The following is a 19,837-nucleotide window of genomic DNA, read 5'->3' as shown; positions in this document are numbered from 1 at the left end:
GAGGACACGGGGTGGTAAGGCGCCGCGGCGCTCACTAGAGACGCTGTTTAATTAGGGTTCTCGGTAAACATGCCCTAAACCTGCCCGAACCTGCCCACCAACCTAACAAGTAAACCCTGTTGGCCCAGAGGCGCCTAGGCACCCTTGAGCACCCTTGAGCACCCTCCAATGGCCCAACTGCGCCCGGGAGATTTTTTCAACACAGCGACCTAGCTCTCTCCAACTTTTTCATTCTCCAATTTGACGCTGTCACTGAAGAAAGCTTCAGCCAACGCAGTTTTGCGCACCGACAGGGGGAAACACCTTCCCGACCATGCCTTGATTGTCACTCAAACCATGTTCGACACCATCTGTACGCTCCCTGTCCAGTCCGACGTCTTTGCCCAAGTCATCCATCCCACCGAGCCATTGTTCGCGATCGGCTTGTCTTCAGGGCATGTGCACGCGTACAAGCTCCCCTCCGACTCCGAAGTCATTGAAGATACCTCCGATGACAGTGCCTCGCCGCCTTACAAAGCGACGAACTCCGTCAATGGCTCAATAGTACCTTCCTTACGCAGAGCTTCTACTGCCAGCCTCTCCGAGAGCGGCCTCGGCTCAATCAGTACATTGTGGACCACCAGGAGACACAAAGGGTCATGTCGATGTCTTGCATTCAGCCATGATGGAGAAATATGCTATTCGGCAGGGACGGATGGTCTAGTAAAAGCATTCTACACAGACACGGGCAAGGTTGTCAGCAAAATTGCAATGCCTCAAAGCGTAGGACTGGAAGGTGTTGATGGGCCGACGGTCCTGCACGCCCTGTCACCGCAAGCCCTGCTGCTAGGCACTGATTCTGGGAAATTATATCTGCAAGACCTGAGACAAGGCGGAAAGGAAATTGTGTCTCAGTGCAGCCAAACATGGACACCTCACGGTGACGAACATATAAATGCCCTTGTTCCGTTGCCCGTGAGTGAGACCAGCACAAGTGGATTCTCCAAACAGTGGGTCAGCGTAGGTGGCGCTACACTTTCAGTGACAGATCTTCGTAAGGGGACTATCGCGACAAGTGAAGATCAGGAGATCGAATTGACGAGTCTGGCCATGGTCCAGGGCCTCAAAAAGGGGGGGACTAGCGTGGGCGAGAAAGTCCTTGTTGGTCAAAGTGATGGTGTTGTAAGTTTATGGGAGAGGGGTGTATGGGGAGATCTCGATGAAAGAATCGTGGTTGAACGAGCCGGGCTCAGCGTGGATAGTTTGGCTGAAGTGCCTTTCGGCTTTGGAGGAGGGAAACTGAAGATGAACGAAAAGCTTGTCACCGTGGGCCTTGAGGATGGCCGGGTTCGATTCATGAGAATCGGTCGCAACGGGGTCTTAACCAACATGGATGCCAAACACGATGAAATCGATGGTGTTGTGGCTGTTGGCTTCGATATTGAAGGGCGAATGGTTACTAGCGGGGGTCAGACTGTTAAAGTGTGGACAGAGGCAAAGGGACTTCCGGGCGGTGGACGGAGTGCTGCGGCGAAGCACGGCATGTCCTCCTCCGATGACGATGACGATGTCGATGAGTCCGATCCAGATGAAAGCAGCGACGAGGACAGTCAGTCAAAGCCGAAGCGGAAAAAGAGAAAGAGAAACAGGGGAAAGGATAAATCCGGGGGCAAGGCGTTGGATTTCTCTCTATGATGGAGGTTTGGATCAAAGCACAAAAAGGGCAATGGCGTTTTGTAAGATGTGTACTGATACCCCAAGTTATGGTACTGTCAGATCCAGGAGGAAAGCTTTGCTCAAGTCCGGAGTTGTTGCTTGGAGCAACGGATTGCATGTATCGACACTGCAAGTCGATATGGGGCGGAAAAAAGTGACGCTCATGCTTCAGCTGTTTGGGATACTCTGTAATGCGGTCTTGAGTCGAGATGAATTGCATAGCTGGGTACATAGCGTACTATGAGAAACCTTGTAGGATTGGGAGCCGCGAGGCTCGACAGATGATGAGGGCTAGCCCAAATCAGGCCATTCAGCCTCGTCGCCCTTAGCCGAGGCAGATCACGGATTCGTCATCAATTGGACACGTTCTCGATAAAGGATCGAGCTTCGCCCGAACTGTTGTTCTCATCCGCTCCTTGGGATAGATAAGTCGGTCCGGTCCCTGTCTAGGGCTTGTCACGCATCGCCAAATGACATCCAGGTCATCTTTACTTCCAGGTGCCCTCGAGTGGAGGCTCGTGCTCGCGGGCACCTGCCTCTTCTCGGTCGGAGTTATTGCGGGAGGGCTTTGGAACAAAAAGAAAGCTTCTACTGCACGGTCCCCCAGAGTCACCGTACTGCCCAAACTGTCACCAGAGGAGATTGCATCAATCCCGTATCCTCCGGATGTGCTCCCTGGGGCACGCGATGTCGATTCGCCTTACGGCTCGATCAGGGTGTACGAGTTCGGCCCGGAGGATGGGCGAAAAGTCCTTCTGGTTCATGGCATCAGCACTCCTGCAATCGCGCTGGGTGCTGTTGCCCACGCCCTAGTGGACAACGGATGCCGTGTCATGCTCTTCGACCTTTTCGGGCGAGGTTATTCCGACAACCCTGAAGACCTGCCTCATGACATTCGCCTCTTCACGACTCAAATACTGCTCGTGCTGGCCTCGTCTCCATTATCTTGGACGGGCAAAGACTCTGGGAAATTCTCTTTGATCGGCTACTCCCTTGGCGGCGGGATTGCTACGACATTCGCATCTTACTTCCCCACCTTGATCGACAGCTTGATCCTATTTGCGCCGGCGGGAATCTTGAGACCTTATCATATTAGCAGGACGAGTCATATCATCTATTCCGAGGGCCTTATCCCGGAGTCGCTGTTACAGCGTCTGGTCAGAAAGCGGCTGCGAAGGCCAATGGCCACACCATTGAAGAAGTCAGTAGACAAGGACAACATGGTTGACGCAACAGAGGCAGTGGCGGCTGAAGTCAACCTTGAAGCCAATTCTCAAGCCGTTCTCTCGAAGATCCGTCCTCATGTTACTGTTGAAAAGACCGTCATCTACCAATTGGACAACTACCCCAGCTTCGTCGCTGCATTCATGTCCAGCATTCGTTATGGGCCTGTGCGGCATCAGCATGACCGTTGGCGAATCGTTGGAGAGTATTTGAGCCGCGAGAACGAAGTGAAGGGCACGCAGAAGAAGGTGCTAGTTGTATTGGGTGCCAACGATCCTATCATCATCCAAAAAGAGGTCGAGGAAGATGCAACCGAAGTCCTTTCGGGCAATGTAGAATTTGCCGTCTTCGACGCAGGACACGAAGTCCCAGTCACGAAAGGCGACCAGATAGTCGCCCGGATCATGGATTTTTGGCAAAGGACGGATTGAAGAGTGAGCCACCACCAGGCATCGCAGATTCCTGCGTTGCATCGTATCCAATGGATTGGGGGACACGCAGAAGATTGCAGGGAGAGACGGGAGACCAATAGATTTAGAATTGACAGAAGATGAGTCATAGAGATAGATATTGTTTGCTTTTGAAATAGATTGCCATCAGTTCTCTTGATCCTGTCCTGTGTTGCTGAAGGATAAAAAAAAAGACTGTGTAGGTACAGCGCATCGAGAGTGTTGCCCAGCTTCTTAGAAGCAGCCTCGTCAGCCTCGCCAGTAGCTGGAGTGCCGTTACGGGCCACCCGCTCCCTCCACGCGGAATTATCCCCTTTCGCCTTTGTAGCCTCGCTAGGTACGGAGTAGGTACCTTGCAGGACTCTCGGTTCAACAACCCCGTCCACGCGACCTCCTAACACGCGGTCGAGTCTCACCCTCCTCCTTCCTCCTTGCTCCTTACTCCTCCTGAGCTTCAACCTTTCCCCTACTGCTTTGTCCTTTCTCCTCTCCACTCATCTTCTTGCCCTGTTGTATACTGTATTTAATCACAGCCAACCAGCGTCATGCGGTATACCTCCGCCTCCCAAATAATCTTTGCATCCGTTACATCATCCATGTATCTCAACAGCCCCGCCATCGTATCTTCTGAGCTGTCGCAATGCCCGATACTATCTCCCAATTTGTTCTTGGCGGGGATCTGCCTGAGGACGGCCTGGACTGTCGACCTGCGCCCGACCAAAATGAAGTCCATGACGTTGCTGGAGCTTCCGTAGAGGAAGACGTCGACCATGTTTCCTCCTTCTCGTGCCTTTCCGGTACAGGAGCTTTTCGAGTCGATCTGGTTGATTCTGTATCCTGTCAGTTCTCGCATGAGTCTGTCCATCATCTCCCAGCTTGCCTCAGTGTCTGAGCCATGATTTGAATACGAAAGATAGCGAATTTACGTATTATCGTCGTGCTGGACTTAGGTATCGAACCCAGATGTCTCTTACGTGTGGTTCATGTCAGGCACATATGCCGGAATCTCTTGAAAACCAGGAACACCATCCCTCACACCCAGGTATTTATACGTTTCCCGGTGTTGTAGGCTTCGCCTCAGCCGCCATACACTTCTCAGCTTTCGCATCCTCTTCAAGGGCCTTAAATCATGCAGAAGGGCAATCTATTGGCACAAGAAGTTTGTGCCTTTGCGCAAAGGGACAGAGGGTCTTTCCAAGTGACCTATTTGATTTCACCCCACGCAAGGTGGGCTTTGAGTGGGCGTTACGTGGGCGAAAGCCTTGTGCCCAGGAGGAAGGCTGGCAAATCGCTTCATTTGTGTCAGACTCTGATTCGTCTGGAATGCACAAAGTCATCACATCAGTGCAAGCTCAGTCCAAGTCAGGCGACAGTTCGTAGTCACCGTGCGGGGCAAAATGTTACATCTGCGTTACAAGGACATCTTTACGAGGTTCCATCGCGCAAGCCCTGCGGAAAGCAATCTTGATCAAGGCCTTACGTGGGCATGGCGGTAGTGCTGGGCACTTGGAGGGCGGCAGTGGTTCATTAGATGAGTCAGCCGAGACATGCACAAGGTCCAATTCAGCCTGAGCAGACATCTCTTCAAGAAGGATGCTCCCTCGGATTGATTGCACTCGTGCACGAAGCAAAAGATACTCATTCAATGCCTAGCTCCACCCAACCGGCCCTCATCCTGGGCGTTTCAAACCGTCCGATCGGTTCTCCTGTTGTGCCATCATCACCACGATCTGAGTCCCACAGATCCTAGTGAAACATATTGTGAGCTCTTCCTGCCGGCCGGGACACGTTTGAGTGAACATTTGAGCGAACTCACAAGCGGGAAGGGCATCCCATCAGCCTAGGGACCCCGGATATCCCCCAGACATTTACCCCGGACCACGCTGTTAGAGAACAAGCAGGGCGCAATCGTCAAGCCGACTTCTTCCGACGTTGCCCAATCAGGCGACGGACCCTCGTGCACCCCTCGTGCGACGCAAACACGACTAGCGAAAGTTGGACGCAAGGTATCTTCCGTTGCGAGCAAGCTTTCATGGGCTAGTTGGAAACAAGTTCAGGACGCCTTGAGCGATATTATCGATGGTTGCGACGGAACGAAATCTTAGTGGTAGGGAGTGTGATCTGGTTGCACAACGACGTCAACAACGGGACATTTCGAGGCAAGGCTCAAGCCCCCACGTCGGGCAACCAAATGAAAGACCTGATCAAGCCCGGTGTGTCTTACTTCACCCCACGAGCTCTTTAAACATTTATCGTCCGCTGTTCGAGCGGGAGGCACGATGTCTGCCAGCGCATCATGGCTTGGTTACCCCAGATGCACTCGGTTGGCGAGAGTTATCTGACTGAATTTGCCTTGGTGATCCACGTTGCTGATGTTAACTCGCGGGATGCAGCTGAAGGGGACTCTCTTAGAGATTATAGCTAATAGAGATGAGTTCAAATTGCCTTTGGAAAGGACCCTCACTACGATAGGTAGGAGCAACCGTTCAGGTCACTAAATAAAAGCCCTAAAGGAAGGTGAGTACCAGCGAGTTCAGCTCGAACAGGTACGTTCAATCTCCGGAAAAACAAATCCTCCGATACCGGAACGACTATTCCATACATGGAAAGCCACCGAAGTTAACCCGATCGAGAACGTTTCCCCTATCACACTAGCTCACTCTTTCCAAGCCTTACATCCGTCTCACCCTTTGACTTCCTCTTCTTCACTGACACTACTATGATATGCTTAGATAGATGGCCTAGCAAAGCCGATGAAGGCACCTCCATGAGCGCGCGGACTTCCGATACACCGCCGCCTTGCCCCAGCAAGGTTGTGGCAATGATGATCAATCGTGTCCGGCCCTCTTTCTCTTCCCCCCCGGATCAATGTTGGATACTGTTAATGCATGAATGACAGGGTGTCGTCCTTGACATCTGCAAAATGTGAGTGTTTCCTCTGGATGTCAGCGACGTCCGATGCCACTTACCCTTTTGATATTCTTGAGCATCGTGCAGGAGCACTGGATCGGTAAGTTTGTCCATCACTCCTTCGAGTCTGCGTACGACGGCTTCGTCTTTCTTCTCTTTCCCCTTAGGATCTTCAAATGCGATTTGGCTCTCTTTCGTGTCCCTACTGCTCCTGGGTTTTCGGTCGTGGGCCTGCGCCAGGCGATCGACGAGCCCGTTGGTGAAATAAAGGTAACCATCGAGCGTTCCTTTTGACGGGACATCCTGAACTCGCGTTGATGCAGCTCTACCAAGGGAGCTGTGAAAGGCCTGAAACGCTTAGCAGTGAGGCACAAGGCTGAGTCTGAAGGTCACGTCCCAGCGGTCATGTGGGCGGGGAGACTCTGCTCCCAACAGGCCCCTTGAGAAGTGTACCCTGCAGCTACCCCGGAGGGCAAGGATCAGAGTCACCACCTCCTCTGCTCTGGTGTTTATGATCTCGAGACGAGGGAATCGGTCTTTTCTCAATCAAGCTGCAGGCATCATGACAAAGGAGACTTCAAGGAAACTTTAAGCTACACCACATTACTCGTACCTGAAAAATCCAAGGGGAAGGAAACGAAGAGAAGCTCGGTAGGGAAGGAGCCGATCCAAGCACGCAGCAAGTATGAAAAAAACAGATATACCTGGTGTGAGATACCGGTACTGACTTCGAAGTTATATACCGAGCCCGCCTCTCCATAAATTGGTCGCCTTCGAATTTAACAGTGGCGCCTGGATTCATGTTGGGATGTGGTTGAGCGATTCCCTGCTTTTCCTTTTTCCTCACACAGCTGGTCAGAGGTCCTGAAGTCCAGTCGGCCCATGCTATGGTTGGCCGAGCTTGTTGCATAAGTTATGTGCCAGGCAAGCCTCGAATCCACATAACTCACGAAAAAGCATCGAGCGACAGGTGGATCAATTACAAGAAACAGATTAGAAGGTACTACGGTAACAAGAGAAAAGGGGACATACGTCCGAGGCCAAACAGCCACATAGGCTACGCAGTCACTACTATTTTTGCGCATGACCGGACGAGCCTAATGATTGTGCACATACTTGACATGCAGCCACAAGCCTGCCGTTACCTGTGTCAACAGGCAGGATGTCTGATTGCTACCCTGTTGATGATCCCGGTCTATTTTCTCATGGCATTGATGATACCCGTGGGGACAGGCTGACGGCTCAATCACCTTACGATTTCACATAGATCGGATTTTGGCAGCAAATTGCCATATGGTTCTGAGAGCAGGCGGGCAACGATTTCGCTCAAGGCCGGCAGGTGTCGGCGCTTTATCACAGGCGCTTGCGAACGTGACATGACTGATGGGGTTCTGGGTGTTCCAGGACCCATTTGTGCGAACCTTTCGCGCACTGGCGAGTCAATCTCTTAGAAACCCCTCGTGTCGGACAGGCAACCCGGGGTTTTCGGGGCGGGCGTGCTGCCAAAGCATACGGTGCTGGTCTCAGGCACGCGATGCTAGACTCGGGTACGCGACGCTGGACTCACATTGAAACCCCAAGGGCCAATCGCGAGCGAGAACCCTGTGAACCCTGCACAAGGAAGCGTGAGTCGCACCCCACATTCGCCGGATTCTGGTTCGTTGACTCGCTACAAGCCAGGTAAATCCTTGAGATTCCTCGAGTGGGCCAAATTTGGGTGCCCAAAATGCCATGTTGGCGACAGCATTGCGGCCTCGAGATGCGGGATCAGGTCCAAAGGAGATTTAGCGGCTTTGGAGCCAAAATCGTGCATCTGCAATTCCAGTGACACAATGACGCAATCTTCGAACAGGGAACCACGACCTTAACATCCCTAGTACCTGAGGGGCTGATTCTACAGGACTCCAGCTCGTACCTTGGATCGAAACCACTATGGCAACGAGGGGGAGAGTGCTGTGGGTCAGCGACTGGGCTCAGTGGCTGCCTCAATTCTCCATAACCTCACATTTGCCTTGCCTCAATATCGCCGTGCGCGACTCCCCTTTCGCCCTCATGGTTCAAGAAAAAATAAGGAACGGGAAAGGGAAAGAAAAGGGAAAAGAAAAGGAACAGGAAAAGGGACGGAATGGAACTTTAACCTTTTTTTTCGTCTTGGTTTTCTCTCTCTCCCCTCCTCTCCCCTCTCGCGTCTTTTGACATCGCCGAATCTTTCATGTGTGATCAAAATCCGTCTATCTCCATTCATCCATTCATGCATGCATGCAAACAGAACGCCCAGAATGTCTCGTTCTCACCAGCCTTCTCTCTCTTTGGTCTTTTCGCGCGTCAAAACCTCATCGCCCCAGGCAGTTCTTCCTTGTCATTTCCCCAGAGGGAAGGGGGTTGTTGGAGAGGAGGGTTTTCCTCCAGATTGCTGCGTGCCTATTCCGTCTGTCCTCGCATCGATACCGCACTCGTCTCTCTTAAGTGCGTGCATCAAAATTTTCTCTCGGATTGCTTGCTTCATTATGCGTGTCTTTCGTGCGCAGAATGCGTCTTGTGTTCTACTCCTGGCCGCTCTCCCCCTCTCAACCCCTCTCTGTGGCATGGACTATCATCCAGGCGTTGGGTTTGTCTCGTTCATTGCGTCTTGCTCTGATGGTAGCTGCATCTCCGTTTGTTTTTTTATTTCGGTCTTGATATTTTCGTGGTTCGGATTCCGTCGGCCCCTTCCTCGCCTAGCTAGACATCCATATAGCTCGACGTATGATGTGACCTGGTTTTGATGCTTGCCGTCACAACGGCAATGACTAGGGGCCCTCACACAGGGCGAGGGATAGAGAAAGGAGGGAAGGGAGAGCGGCACTCCTTACAAGCAACCCCCCTATCGATCAGTCCAGTTCCCTGACTTGGGTTCCTGCTGCCACAGCTGCTGCTGCCCGTTCATCCTCCCAACCTCTTCGTTGTGCGCGAAAACCAATGCAGAAAATCCAGATATGTGCAATGTGAGGTCAAAGCGATACCATCCCAACCCTCCCATGAACCAGCCTTTCCTTCCTCCTCCCCTGTCAAACTCCCATCCGTGCGTGACCGTGGCGCCAAAGCCTCCAAAAAGAACCGAAAAGCTCTCCCCAAAACTTCAGAGATGTGGAAAAGGAGATTCGTCGGAAATATATGTAAGGGGTGGAGGGCTTTGTGGGACTCCACGCAATGGAGGGGGTATCATAAGCCAGTGAGTAAGTAAAACTAAGTATAAGCTAATGTCAAGGAAAGACAAACAGAACAAAAAATGATATCCCCTTTTTTTCCCTGCCTTCTCTCCCCTTCCCTGTCTAGGATGACGAAGTTAGGACCCCTCACTCATCCTGAAAAAGGGGAAAGAAGGATCTGTCCTGCAATATAGTCCCTGGTCGTTAGATCTGCTGTTAGATTGTGGTAAGATTGCGGGTCTTGCCTGCCCGCGTATGCGTGTAAACCTTGCGCCCCTGCGCCGGCGCTCATGTCTGGAGCCAGAAAAAAACCAGTTTGAGGTCCAGAGGGGGGGGGAACGCCACCTTAATTCTTTTCTTCTTCCTCTTCTCCTTCTTCTTCGTCGTCGTCGTCGTCGTCGTTGTAGTAGTTGGTTGCCCGAGGAAATACAAATAACTTTTGTGGAGTTGGGTATTTCTTGGTTTCCAGACCAGGATGCAGTATGGGACATATTAATCCTTTGCCAGAAAAGATTACATGGAGTGAGTTTCTTCTTTTTCTTTTCCAAAAAGAAAGAGAGAAATGGGGGTGTGGTCGTCGTCGTTGTTGAAAAAATGAGTGGAAGAAATTAGTTGTCGCTTGATAAAGGACAATTAACGTCAAGTTGGATTGTGGTGGTGGTTTTGCAACGAACGTCGTTCTTCCCCCTGATACGAACGGCCTCTCTCTCGTAGCCCGTGTCCAAGAGTATTTTGCATCTCGGCAGGGGGTGGCCCGGTCATCAAGACCAAGCGGAGGCCCTGCACCATCAAGAGTTGCAAATACCTCTTTTTTAAAATGGATTTTGATCGAAGAGAGAAGGGTGCCGTTTCATATCAGAAGGAAATCCCATTTGTTTTCCTGCATCACGTCCCGCCAGTGGACGCTCTGGTTCCTCGGTACTGTCGTTGTTGTCGTCGTCGTCGAAGAAGAAGAAGAAGAAGGGGCCCCTGCTGAGTTTCCGGCTCCGGTGGCTGCGGCGGCTGCGGCAATTGGCGTCGAGATCGATCCTCCAGGGCTCCCTGCCGTCACAGGAGTGGCTTCACAGACTCCAGCAGAAACTACCACGTCGTCGTTGCGTCTCCAGACTTCATGCAACAGGCGCACCATTCGTCCAAAAGATCCGTGGTCGGCAGCTTCACCGAGCAGGTCACATCGCTGTGAGAGGACGCGGCGGAATGTAGAGGCCGGGATCGAGTTCACGCCGCAGATGAGCATGGGCCAGACAAGGCATCGGTCGAATCCGGTGGGACCAGGGGGGATATACTGGAGAAGGTCGGTCATTTGCGAGATCAGGTTGACGGTGGCGGTCTGGTAGCGGTTATATTCGGGGACAAGCGAGCACAGGTAGACGCGGGCAGCTTTGCGGAAAATAGCGGTGATGTTCTTAGTCAGCTGCTTCGGTCGAAGGACGCCGGCCTTGTTGAAAGGGAGCTGCAAGACTTCCTGCGGTTCGATCGTGTCCAGAGCTCCGGCCAGCGAGGTTATGTGGCTGCACATTCCGTAGTCGTCCAATTTGCCTTCAATCTTGAGCGAGTCGAGACAAGCAACTTCCGACAGGAGGTACATGACGTAGTCGTTGCAGCCCATCAATTTCTCCAGTCCCGTCGACGCGCCGGCGAAGAACATGTTCCTGTAGGTATGGGAGAATCGGGGCGCCTTGCCGAGCATCGTTGCACCGAGGATGTCGATCCACGCGGTTAGACTCATGTTGAACGGTGGATGGCCTCCCGTCTGGGCGTTGCTCTCCAAGCTCTGCGGAAGGTTGAGCTTCTGCACAATGTCTGCGGCGGCCTGGAAATGCTGGTGCCAGGGAATCAATTCCTTTTCTAGCTCCAGGGCTGAGCCGACACAGCCCTGCATCGAAATCATCCCGAGTAGAGCATCGAGCATTTCGCTGTGCTGACTGTCACTATTGAGAGCATCGACGACTATCGTCACAAAGGCAAGCTTGTGGCGCATCGCGTCGTCATCCGCCGTGACGCTCGAGAACTGCCTGTTGCCCTTCATGTGAGTAGCGGCGGCTAGAAGGCAGGAATGTAGATATGCCTTGTTGTTTTCCAGAGAAGGCAGTATTACATTCGAGCGGACCGAGCCGTGTTGGTAGGCTTCGAGAACGGGAAACAGCAGCGGCAGGACGTTTTGGAGCAAGTGTTCGAAGAGTGGCCGATCGCAATCTTCGAGTTGAACCATGGAGCATTGAGGTTCGAATTGATGCGCAACGTGGGGCATGTCAAAGCTGTTGAAGTCGAAATCGCCCTCGGTCCAAGAGTCCTGTCGGCTCTCAAAGATGTCTTGCTGTACCCAGTCGTCTCCGGTATAAGACGGCAAAGTCGCATGCGCAGGGGGAGGGTAGAAGGTGCTAAAGGTTGATATCGACGAGTCTCGGCGAGTGAGCTCGTCATTGACATAGGTGTGGCGCTCCGTCTTGACGTCCACCTCCCAGGGGATTGCTTGCCCATATGGGTCGGGAGGCATGTAGATGTTGGGACCATAAGGGTCGAAGAGGCTTGGAGTGGTCGCAAAGGATGGGTCAAAGGTAGGGTCGTATTCGTCTTGGGAATCTTCTGAGTAAGATTGAGCGGCATTGTTCAGAGCATCTGCGCATGGATCAGCTAGAGCTTCAAGGGGCTCCCCATGGGTCCCGTGGTATGTAGTACATTGACTTTGAGTACTCGCACTCTTCTCGGTTGTCTTTGTTCTTTTGATGATTGTTTTGATGTGCTCTTTTTGCTTCCTGCGAGTCTCATTGTTGCTCCACCAATGGGGCCGCTTGTACTCGCAGTCAAGGCCCAAGTTTCTACATGCCTTGCACTTTGGCTTTCCTTCATCACACTTCTTGCGTCTCAGACGACATGTGAAGCAACCTGGAGTCAGTATCAGCATTCATCCTCCCAAAAAGTGACTTTGCGGTGTATAACACTGCTCACCTGACCTCGATCGTCTATGCATCTTGGAAGATTTTGTAGAGGGCGAGTCCTTCGTCGCAGGCGCAGCCTTCTTCTCGTTTCCAGAGGCCATTGACGATGGTACTGGGCACGGGATGTGTGGGTGTACGTTATTCGGTTCGGCGCACAAAAACAACGACAAGACACAGATATCAAGGTCGACAATGACAGGATGGGATCCGTAGAACCGCGCTGCTGTTAACTATTACGAGGGAATGGTCGCGAACACTGTCCAGCAGTATCCGCAGGTCGAAGGGGGGTTTGTCGACGAGGTGAAGGGACAACAGCGAGGGCAACGGTCTGCCTTGAAGGAAGTCACGGCGACATTGGCCGAGGATGGCGTATATGAGAGACTTCGAAGAGCTCGCAAAAGGTGGAGAGAGCTATATTTGGATCGAAGAGGCGAGGAACATGCAAGTACGATGAGGCTCCGAGTAGGTCGAGGATAGGATCCGGTTGTAAGAAACAACTGTCTGCATGGAGGACGAATGAGAGAGAGGGGCGGCACATGTTGGAGGAGGTGTATCTATGAATATCGCGTCTGCGCCTGGAGACGCCCATCCAGTATTGGTGGTTGGGATGGCGGAGGAGGGGAAACACATTGATTGAGCAATGAAAGAGTTGGTCGAATGGGTCGTTGTCGAGGTAGGTCAACAATACTCGGTTGATTCGGTCCCTCGATAGTCTCCAGCAGGCATGAGGAATCAGCATGAAGTGTGGGAGCTATCGACACTCATTGGCTGGTGGGAGGTGGAGGGCGCTTCGAAGCTAAGATTAGACCTCGAGAGCTTCGACGAGTCCCCACGAACAAGTCAGTTAGCGCCTCCGGGTCCAGGCCTGCTTCAGGACCCCCAGGCTCATCCACACCCCCTGGTCAGACCCTAAGTAGACCCATTTTTCAATGCCCAATCTGTACCTAATCGGTAGAACCAGCGGGCTCATGGCTGCCCTTGGGCGGTCGAATGCCAACCCCGAAGGACAATCGAGCCACTGAGAGCACCGGCTATCTCTTCTGCTAATCGAGGAAGCGGCCGACTGAGTCAGGAAAGGGCATCAAACCGTCGAGTCTTAGGTACGTGAAATGGCCTAGATCCGCTCACAATGGGGTCATGCGGAACTGCACAGGCGAGATACATCTGAGCTTGGTGGGATAAGGCGCACACTGCTTGTACCCGGAAGCTACCAACTTCTAGGGTGAACCACGAGAAGTCGTCACCAAAGCTGTGAACACGACCAACGTAATGACGCTGCTATGCGGCTGGCCATGCAATCGGGACACTGGGCTTCTTGGGCCAACACTTTGCTGAAATCCCGGATATGAGAAAATTGGGGGAATGACCCACGAGCGAGTAGTTGCACACATCATGTCGGCCGAAGGCCACACGGATAGGTGCAGTGCTAACGCTTCACTGGTCAACACAGTGCTTGCAGAAGTTTCCGAAATGGACCTCGATGTGACAACGCCCTGGCTCACACCTGCAAGAAACGTTGATGGCAGGAAAATTCTTCTTTTGCCGCATGCACTACTTGTCTTTTTCCGCAACGTTGCCATTGTACCACAGTCTCGAAAAATTTGGGCCGCCTTCTGTACACGGTTGCAGGGTCCCAAGGTGTGCCCGTAGTTGTTTCAGTAGCACGTTGATCTTGCATGGTCGGCTTTGATCTTCAGGGCAGCCCAGCACCGATTGAAGTTCGAGAGGGGGGTCAGCCGGGCAGAGAGGGCAGTCTGGCCTGATCAGGTGAGAGAAAGGCTTCAAAAAAAAAAAGCCGATGGTGTGCAGAAAAAGCTGGAAAAATGCCACTGATTGGATGTGGGTGGCCGAATCAAGGTCGAAGGCTGGGGGCTAGTGCCGAAGCTATCCTGGGTGGAAGAGAACCTGCCTTGCTGGGGTGAAGTTCAATCTGGGTGTTGAAAATCGCGGGAGCGACGGGAGCCAACCGTGATGCCAAGACAACTCTCGTGCATTAGCCTCGCATTAGCCTCCGTGTTAGTGGAGTGGGTCTCTAGTGGGCGCGGTGGGGGAAACAACTGCCAGGAACTGGTCAATGGTCCGCATGCACGAACGGTCTGCAGTTCTCACAGGTGTGCAGTCACACTAGGAGCTTGGTCTTCCTGCAAGCTCTTGCGAATTTTCTCGGGAGCTTGGGCCAGCCTATAGTATAATGCTCGATGACTCGATTCGCTTGTGGCAGTCTGATAATCTGTTCGAGCTTGGCCTCGTCTGTCCTCCTCTCCCCCCCAATCTCCCCTCGCTTCTCTCTCATTGCATACTATAGGGAGGTACAAGTTACTGTACCTTCGTCATGATGCTCTTATTTTTAGAACTTCCATGCATCTCATTGTTTCCATGCCTTGCTCGAAGCGATCGTGATTGTTTGCGATCAACGAGGGCACGCAACTCATCGGAATTAAGTAGAGCTGTCGGAGATGGCGTTCATGGGTATCTCCCTTCAGGAGTTGCTGCTGCTTCTATTCTGAGGACAGCAGTTGGGTTTTAGTTTGGGAGATACTATGTACCTTTGAGAGAAACAATTCAATTGCATTTTACGCCGTGACACCACAGATAGAGAGGGGTTTAGGAAGGCTGCCCTCGTCTCGCATTTGCGTGTTGTCATTGTTCTTCCTCACATTTCCATGCTTATATGCAACTATTCAACTTGGAGCGTAAAGCACAGCTGCGTGCGACATGGCTACACGCACAGAATGCAACAACCGTTCTTGTGCTACTTCAATACCACGATGGCACTCCTCCATGCCCCTCCATTCATGTGGAGGATCTGGAGAAGCTCCCTTCCATGCACAAAGATCCATCTTCATCACCACTACCCGCAACCCTCCATGGCCCTTTTGAATCCATCGAGCAACCAGAACCCATACACTGAATTGCCAAGAACACAAGCCTGGGCAACGGTTGCTGGTCTAGAGTGGTCGAATTTCATCCAACAACCTTTGAGATCTAGGTCCACCATTACACCTCGGTAAATGGATTCAGCGGAGTAGCAATCAGCATTCTACAAGAACACAAGCGAAGCTGCAAGTCGCCGAGGGAGAAAGCTCGGCTCTATGCCACCACCACGCCTAAAGGATCTTTTTATCCTCGTTGGAGCTTAACTTGCAGTTCTGGCTAGGCTTTTTGCAGAAGATCTGTTGCAGAAAGCGTCGACTCACTTGTTGGGAGGCAAGCTTGTTCATGCCGGATGCCGAGTGACCCAGTGACGACTTTCAAGGCAAGTTCCCGGTCCTCGAGCTCCCGGGTGTACCTTAGGTACCTTGTAATGTCGTCCTACTACCAGAAGTGTACCACGGCGAGATTACTTGTGTCCTTGTGCCATATTGTTGGCAAGTAGCGGTGGGCTCACCGCTGTCAGGTTGTGGCTGCCATGTGCGGAGCGGTACGCCGCCATGAGGACGGTGATCATTCGCCCTAGTCGGCACGTGCGTGAAGAATCTTTTGGAGATTTTCGTCAACATCGTGCGCAACTTGTTCTCGCACTTTCGTGGGAGGTAGTCCAACCCCCCCCCCCCAGGGATGGTGGATTAAGTACAGTACAAAATCTTTTTTTAAAAGTGTTGCTTGCAGATGCGCTTAGAAATTAATATCACAGTCGAGCTATTGAGATCAATAATTGACACTTTAGCGAGAAAACATTCCTCTTGCGGATTGTGAGAAGGTGCGGGAGCCACGGCAGAGGCTCCCTAAAGTGGCACCTGATGGGAAACCGTCTCCACCCCAGTCGCAGTTTGGCTCTAGTAATTCCGCCAATCTGCCGATGAGTTGACGGGAAGACCTCTTATCACGGCAAGGGCCGCCTTCGCCCGTCCGTGCGCTCTATCAGTGGAAAGTCTGTCTTCTATCGAACCCCTCTCAGATTCTAAGAGGGCAGGAGGGGTAGGAACACAAATCCAAGTGGCCAGTCCAGATGTAAAGGGTCCAATACCTAGATCCAAAGCATCCCCAGGGTCTTTTCAATCGGGCTCTCGAATCAACTTGGATGGACGAAAGATCGATGGTGAATGCCGTGCTCGTTAGAATGTCATCAGATAGAGGATTGCTCTTCCAGAAACCCGACACGTGCGGGGTACGCGGCGAAAATGTGCTACATACTGGGTGCAGAGACTAGGTAGATCCTTGGGGAATGATACTATCTTGTGACTCGCACTGAGGAGACGACTGCTTGGTTCATCGTTAGCTCAAAAAACGTTGCCGAGAGATCAGCAGGGCAGGAGAGCTTCCGAAGTTTATTGAGGCCAAACGGAGGCCAAGGATATTTTCTTAAATGTGCGACCAATTAGAAAATTGGATTCCTGGAGGGAGGGGGTGAAACGGTGAGGAGGTTGGGAAAATGTAGGACGACGAGTGGGAAATTTAGCAAAAGGGGAGTTTAGCGGTACGGCACGTAGAGGAAAAGGCACGAAAAGGGAAGAGCCTAGGGGATCTTCGGTAGGAAAACGGCTCGAGCCAGGAGAACCATAGCGAGTGAGAACCGCCAGATACTATTCCAGGGAACAGACTATGTGGAGGCTATACCCGAGAAGGGAAGATGGCTAAAATCTAGCTCGAAAACATCGGAGGATAAGTGGAAAGGTATTTTTGGAACGTAGAAAGTGACTACAGTGATTGGCTACAATGCGGGGGGTGGTCAAGCAGCAGGATGTGGTTGGGCCCCGCTCAGGGCTCCGCTCTTTCCTCCTCCATCACCCTGTTATGTGTTCCCATTGGCAGGAGCAGGCTGCGGGATAGTGGGGGCGGCCTTACCCTGACCGGGACGGCTCCAGCGCGTACTTTTCATAGATGGCCCTCTATTGGTGAGCTCCCTTCCTGCTCATCTCCAGCCTTCTTTTGCCGCCAGCCTATGTCAGCCTATACCAGCCCACAGCACCTTGCCTCCAACTGACTGGCTGCCTTTCTGTCGTTTCACATCTATCGCACACATATCGTCTGCAGTAGCGATTCAATATCCTGCATCCATCTCTGCAAGTACCCTGGCTTTTGCATCTCCACTTGTCACATTGCTCTACTCCTCTAACCGCCCGCATCCACCACAATGACCATCTATACATACATACCTGAACCCCTTCATGAGTTTACATCTCCACCGTAATTCAATCTTCCAAGATTGACCTTCTGAAGAACTGTAAAGACAATCCCATCATAGAGTATCTGTTAACCCATGGACTGGTCGACGCCATACTCTCCGCTTCAGCTGCAGCCTGTTGAGATGCTTCAGAAGCCACCCGACCTCTCCTTCCTTGGTCGACGGACAATCGCCCCCAGACCTCTGTCAGAAGCCACCGAGATTTTTGACACCGACAACGAGGACGACCCCGACTCGATTCCCAAGCCCTGGGACTCCCAAGATGACGACAGTCAATCGACCTTATCATCCAGCCGGGATGAGCTGCCAACCCCGCCTCACAGCGGTGGCCTCGACGGATTTGAGTTTCATTTCGACGACAGAGCAGTGCTGGGTCCACAAGGGCCTCACTTGTTCAGCGGCACGCCTGAGATCCTCGCGAATCCCGACGACGATGTCTTCCTCAACATGTCTCCGATTGTCGAGCCAAAGACTCCTGCTAAAACCATCAACGCCCTCAACACCGCTGTAGCAGAACTCGACGAGTCTCAAGTTCGGGATTGGACTCCTCGGCAGGTTGCCGACTGGATGGCCGAGGCTGGCTTTGAGCAAGCAGTTGTGGAAAAGTTCCTCATTCACGATATTTCTGGCAGTGTCTTGATCGACCTGCAATTCGAGGATCTCAAGGAACTTGACATTAGCTCCTTTGGAAAACGCCACAGAGTCATGAGCTCGATTCACCAACTCCGCAATAGCAGTATGATTTCCCTCGAAGCACCACTCTCGAGAACGCCCTCGAGGAACAACAGAAGTCCCAGAGCTGTCCAGCGGGCTGCTCGCCCGGAAGAATGCCATGTCGTTGTTGATCGATCTCGCTCCCGGAGACGAGCTCGCCAGCCCGATGTTGTTACGCCTGCAGAGTCCGTCTCCATTGTTGGGATCGAGCAGGTGCTCCCCAAAGAGCACAAGTGCTCTAAAGGTGAAGACTGTCCCAAGTGGCAAAAGCAACAACGAAGGATCCTTCGCATGCAGCGTGCATGGGAAGACGACGCCCGCCGACCCGTATCTGAAGCCCACTCCGAAGCCTTGCCGTCGGTCGTCGGTTCATCAGACGTTCTTGGGCCCTCTTCCGTGAAGATCACCGCTGAGAGCCTCAGTGGAGTCCAGCCTCGCGACCCTCAGGAGAGCGTCAGGCAGTTTCTCAACTTCCAACACCTCCACACCCCGTCACACTCCACTAATCCTTCGCCTCCTCCTGCTGCCTCCGCTTCATTTGCCGCCAAGTCCGCTCATCTCGCCGAGCACCTTCGTGGTCTTCCCAAACTCACCATCCCCGTTGGCCAAACTCAAGACGAACTTCCTTCGCGGACACCCATCTCCGCTCTTCAACAACCCACCCAGATCCAGGCTCAACTCAAAGCTCAGCTTCAGCGCGATCCGTATCACTATGGCGGCGTTGCATCTCCGGCTGATATCTACCGCCTTGATACCCCCATGTCAGCCACCGATCTTCCCGTCACCGCCATGGCTGCAGACCCTTGCCAACGTGATGTGTCCCAATCTGTCCCTCCTGAGATGCGATATGGCGCTGCTCCAGCGACAGTTAGCCCCCCTGACCCCATCCAGCGCTGTGTGTCGACCCAGCCTGCGCCTCCTCGGCGCCATATCCGCCAGCAGTCTTTCACGCCCTCTGTGGCTCCCGTCAAGGAAATCGACTCACTGGTAGCTCGTCCCGCAGCGCGAGTGACGGAAATCGAACTCGCGAACCACCAAGGTTGGATGCGGAAGCGGAAAACTACCCGGATGCTCCGACACGAGTGGCAAGACAATTACTGTACACTGGTCGGCAACAAGCTCACGATGCACGATACCCACTACGCCAATGCGAATGCTCTTGAGGATATTGATGTGGACGAGTACACACTGCACGCCTACGCACAAGCCTCGAGTTCGAAACTCAGCGCCGCTTTCAAAAAGAGCCTCCTGGGCCAGGGCAAGATCCCTGCTAGCGATCAGTCATTCGCCTTCTCCCTGATCCCCGATAACGAAAAGGTAAACAAGAAGATCTTTGACAAGAGCCATAAGTCTCACCACTTCGCGGTTGACAGCTCCAAAGAGCGAATCGAGTGGATGAGAAAGCTGATGCTAGCCAAGGCCATGAAGAAGAACAACAGCTGTCCGATCTAGAACTGAGCCATAGTCCTTTCCTCCCTACTTACCTCTTTTTGTGAATACGCCTCATCCTATGACGACTGAACGACTCTCCTACAAAGATGTTGCCTCGCGGCAATTCTACTTTTTCTCACATCATCCGTCATCATCATCAAC

At 52.6% G+C, this 19,837-nt stretch overlaps 5 protein-coding genes across 5 annotated transcripts; 3 read left to right on the top strand and 2 right to left on the bottom strand.

Annotated features, from left to right (window-relative positions):
- Positions 1 to 336: 336 nt before the first annotated feature.
- Z519_04628 (uncharacterized protein) lies at positions 337 to 1,674 on the top strand (the record flags this gene model as incomplete). Its single annotated transcript, XM_016762373.1, has 1 exon — positions 337 to 1,674. One exon carries the CDS (start codon positions 337 to 339, stop codon positions 1,672 to 1,674), a length of 1,338 nt encoding a protein of 445 aa, XP_016621320.1.
- A 491-nt stretch (positions 1,675 to 2,165) lies between these two features.
- Z519_04627 (uncharacterized protein) lies at positions 2,166 to 3,350 on the top strand (the record flags this gene model as incomplete). Its single annotated transcript, XM_016762372.1, has 1 exon — positions 2,166 to 3,350. One exon carries the CDS (start codon positions 2,166 to 2,168, stop codon positions 3,348 to 3,350), a length of 1,185 nt encoding a protein of 394 aa, XP_016621319.1.
- Positions 3,351 to 3,891: 541 nt separating this feature from the next.
- Positions 3,892 to 4,476, bottom strand: Z519_04626 (uncharacterized protein; the record flags this gene model as incomplete). Its single annotated transcript, XM_016762371.1, has 2 exons — positions 3,892 to 4,198; positions 4,343 to 4,476. 2 exons carry the CDS (start codon positions 4,474 to 4,476, stop codon positions 3,892 to 3,894), a joined length of 441 nt encoding a protein of 146 aa, XP_016621318.1.
- Positions 4,477 to 10,316: 5,840 nt separating this feature from the next.
- Positions 10,317 to 12,506, bottom strand: Z519_04625 (uncharacterized protein; the record flags this gene model as incomplete). The annotated part of the gene is made up of 3 exons (XM_016762370.1): positions 10,317 to 12,085; positions 12,146 to 12,352; positions 12,416 to 12,506. The coding sequence occupies 3 exons, from the start codon at positions 12,504 to 12,506 to the stop codon at positions 10,317 to 10,319; spliced, it is 2,067 nt and encodes a 688-aa protein (XP_016621317.1).
- A 5,099-nt stretch (positions 12,507 to 17,605) lies between these two features.
- Positions 17,606 to 19,696, top strand: Z519_04624 (uncharacterized protein; the record flags this gene model as incomplete). The annotated part of the gene is made up of 1 exon (XM_016762369.1): positions 17,606 to 19,696. The coding sequence occupies one exon, from the start codon at positions 17,606 to 17,608 to the stop codon at positions 19,694 to 19,696; it is 2,091 nt and encodes a 696-aa protein (XP_016621316.1).
- Positions 19,697 to 19,837: the final 141 nt, after the last annotated feature.

The sequence above is a fragment of the Cladophialophora bantiana genome, assembly GCF_000835475.1.
Source record: "Cladophialophora bantiana CBS 173.52 unplaced genomic scaffold supercont1.6, whole genome shotgun sequence".
Taxonomy (NCBI): domain Eukaryota; kingdom Fungi; phylum Ascomycota; class Eurotiomycetes; order Chaetothyriales; family Herpotrichiellaceae; genus Cladophialophora; species Cladophialophora bantiana.
The sequence above is the reverse complement of the archived record's forward strand: the minus strand, read 5'-3'. Positions and strand labels throughout refer to the sequence as shown.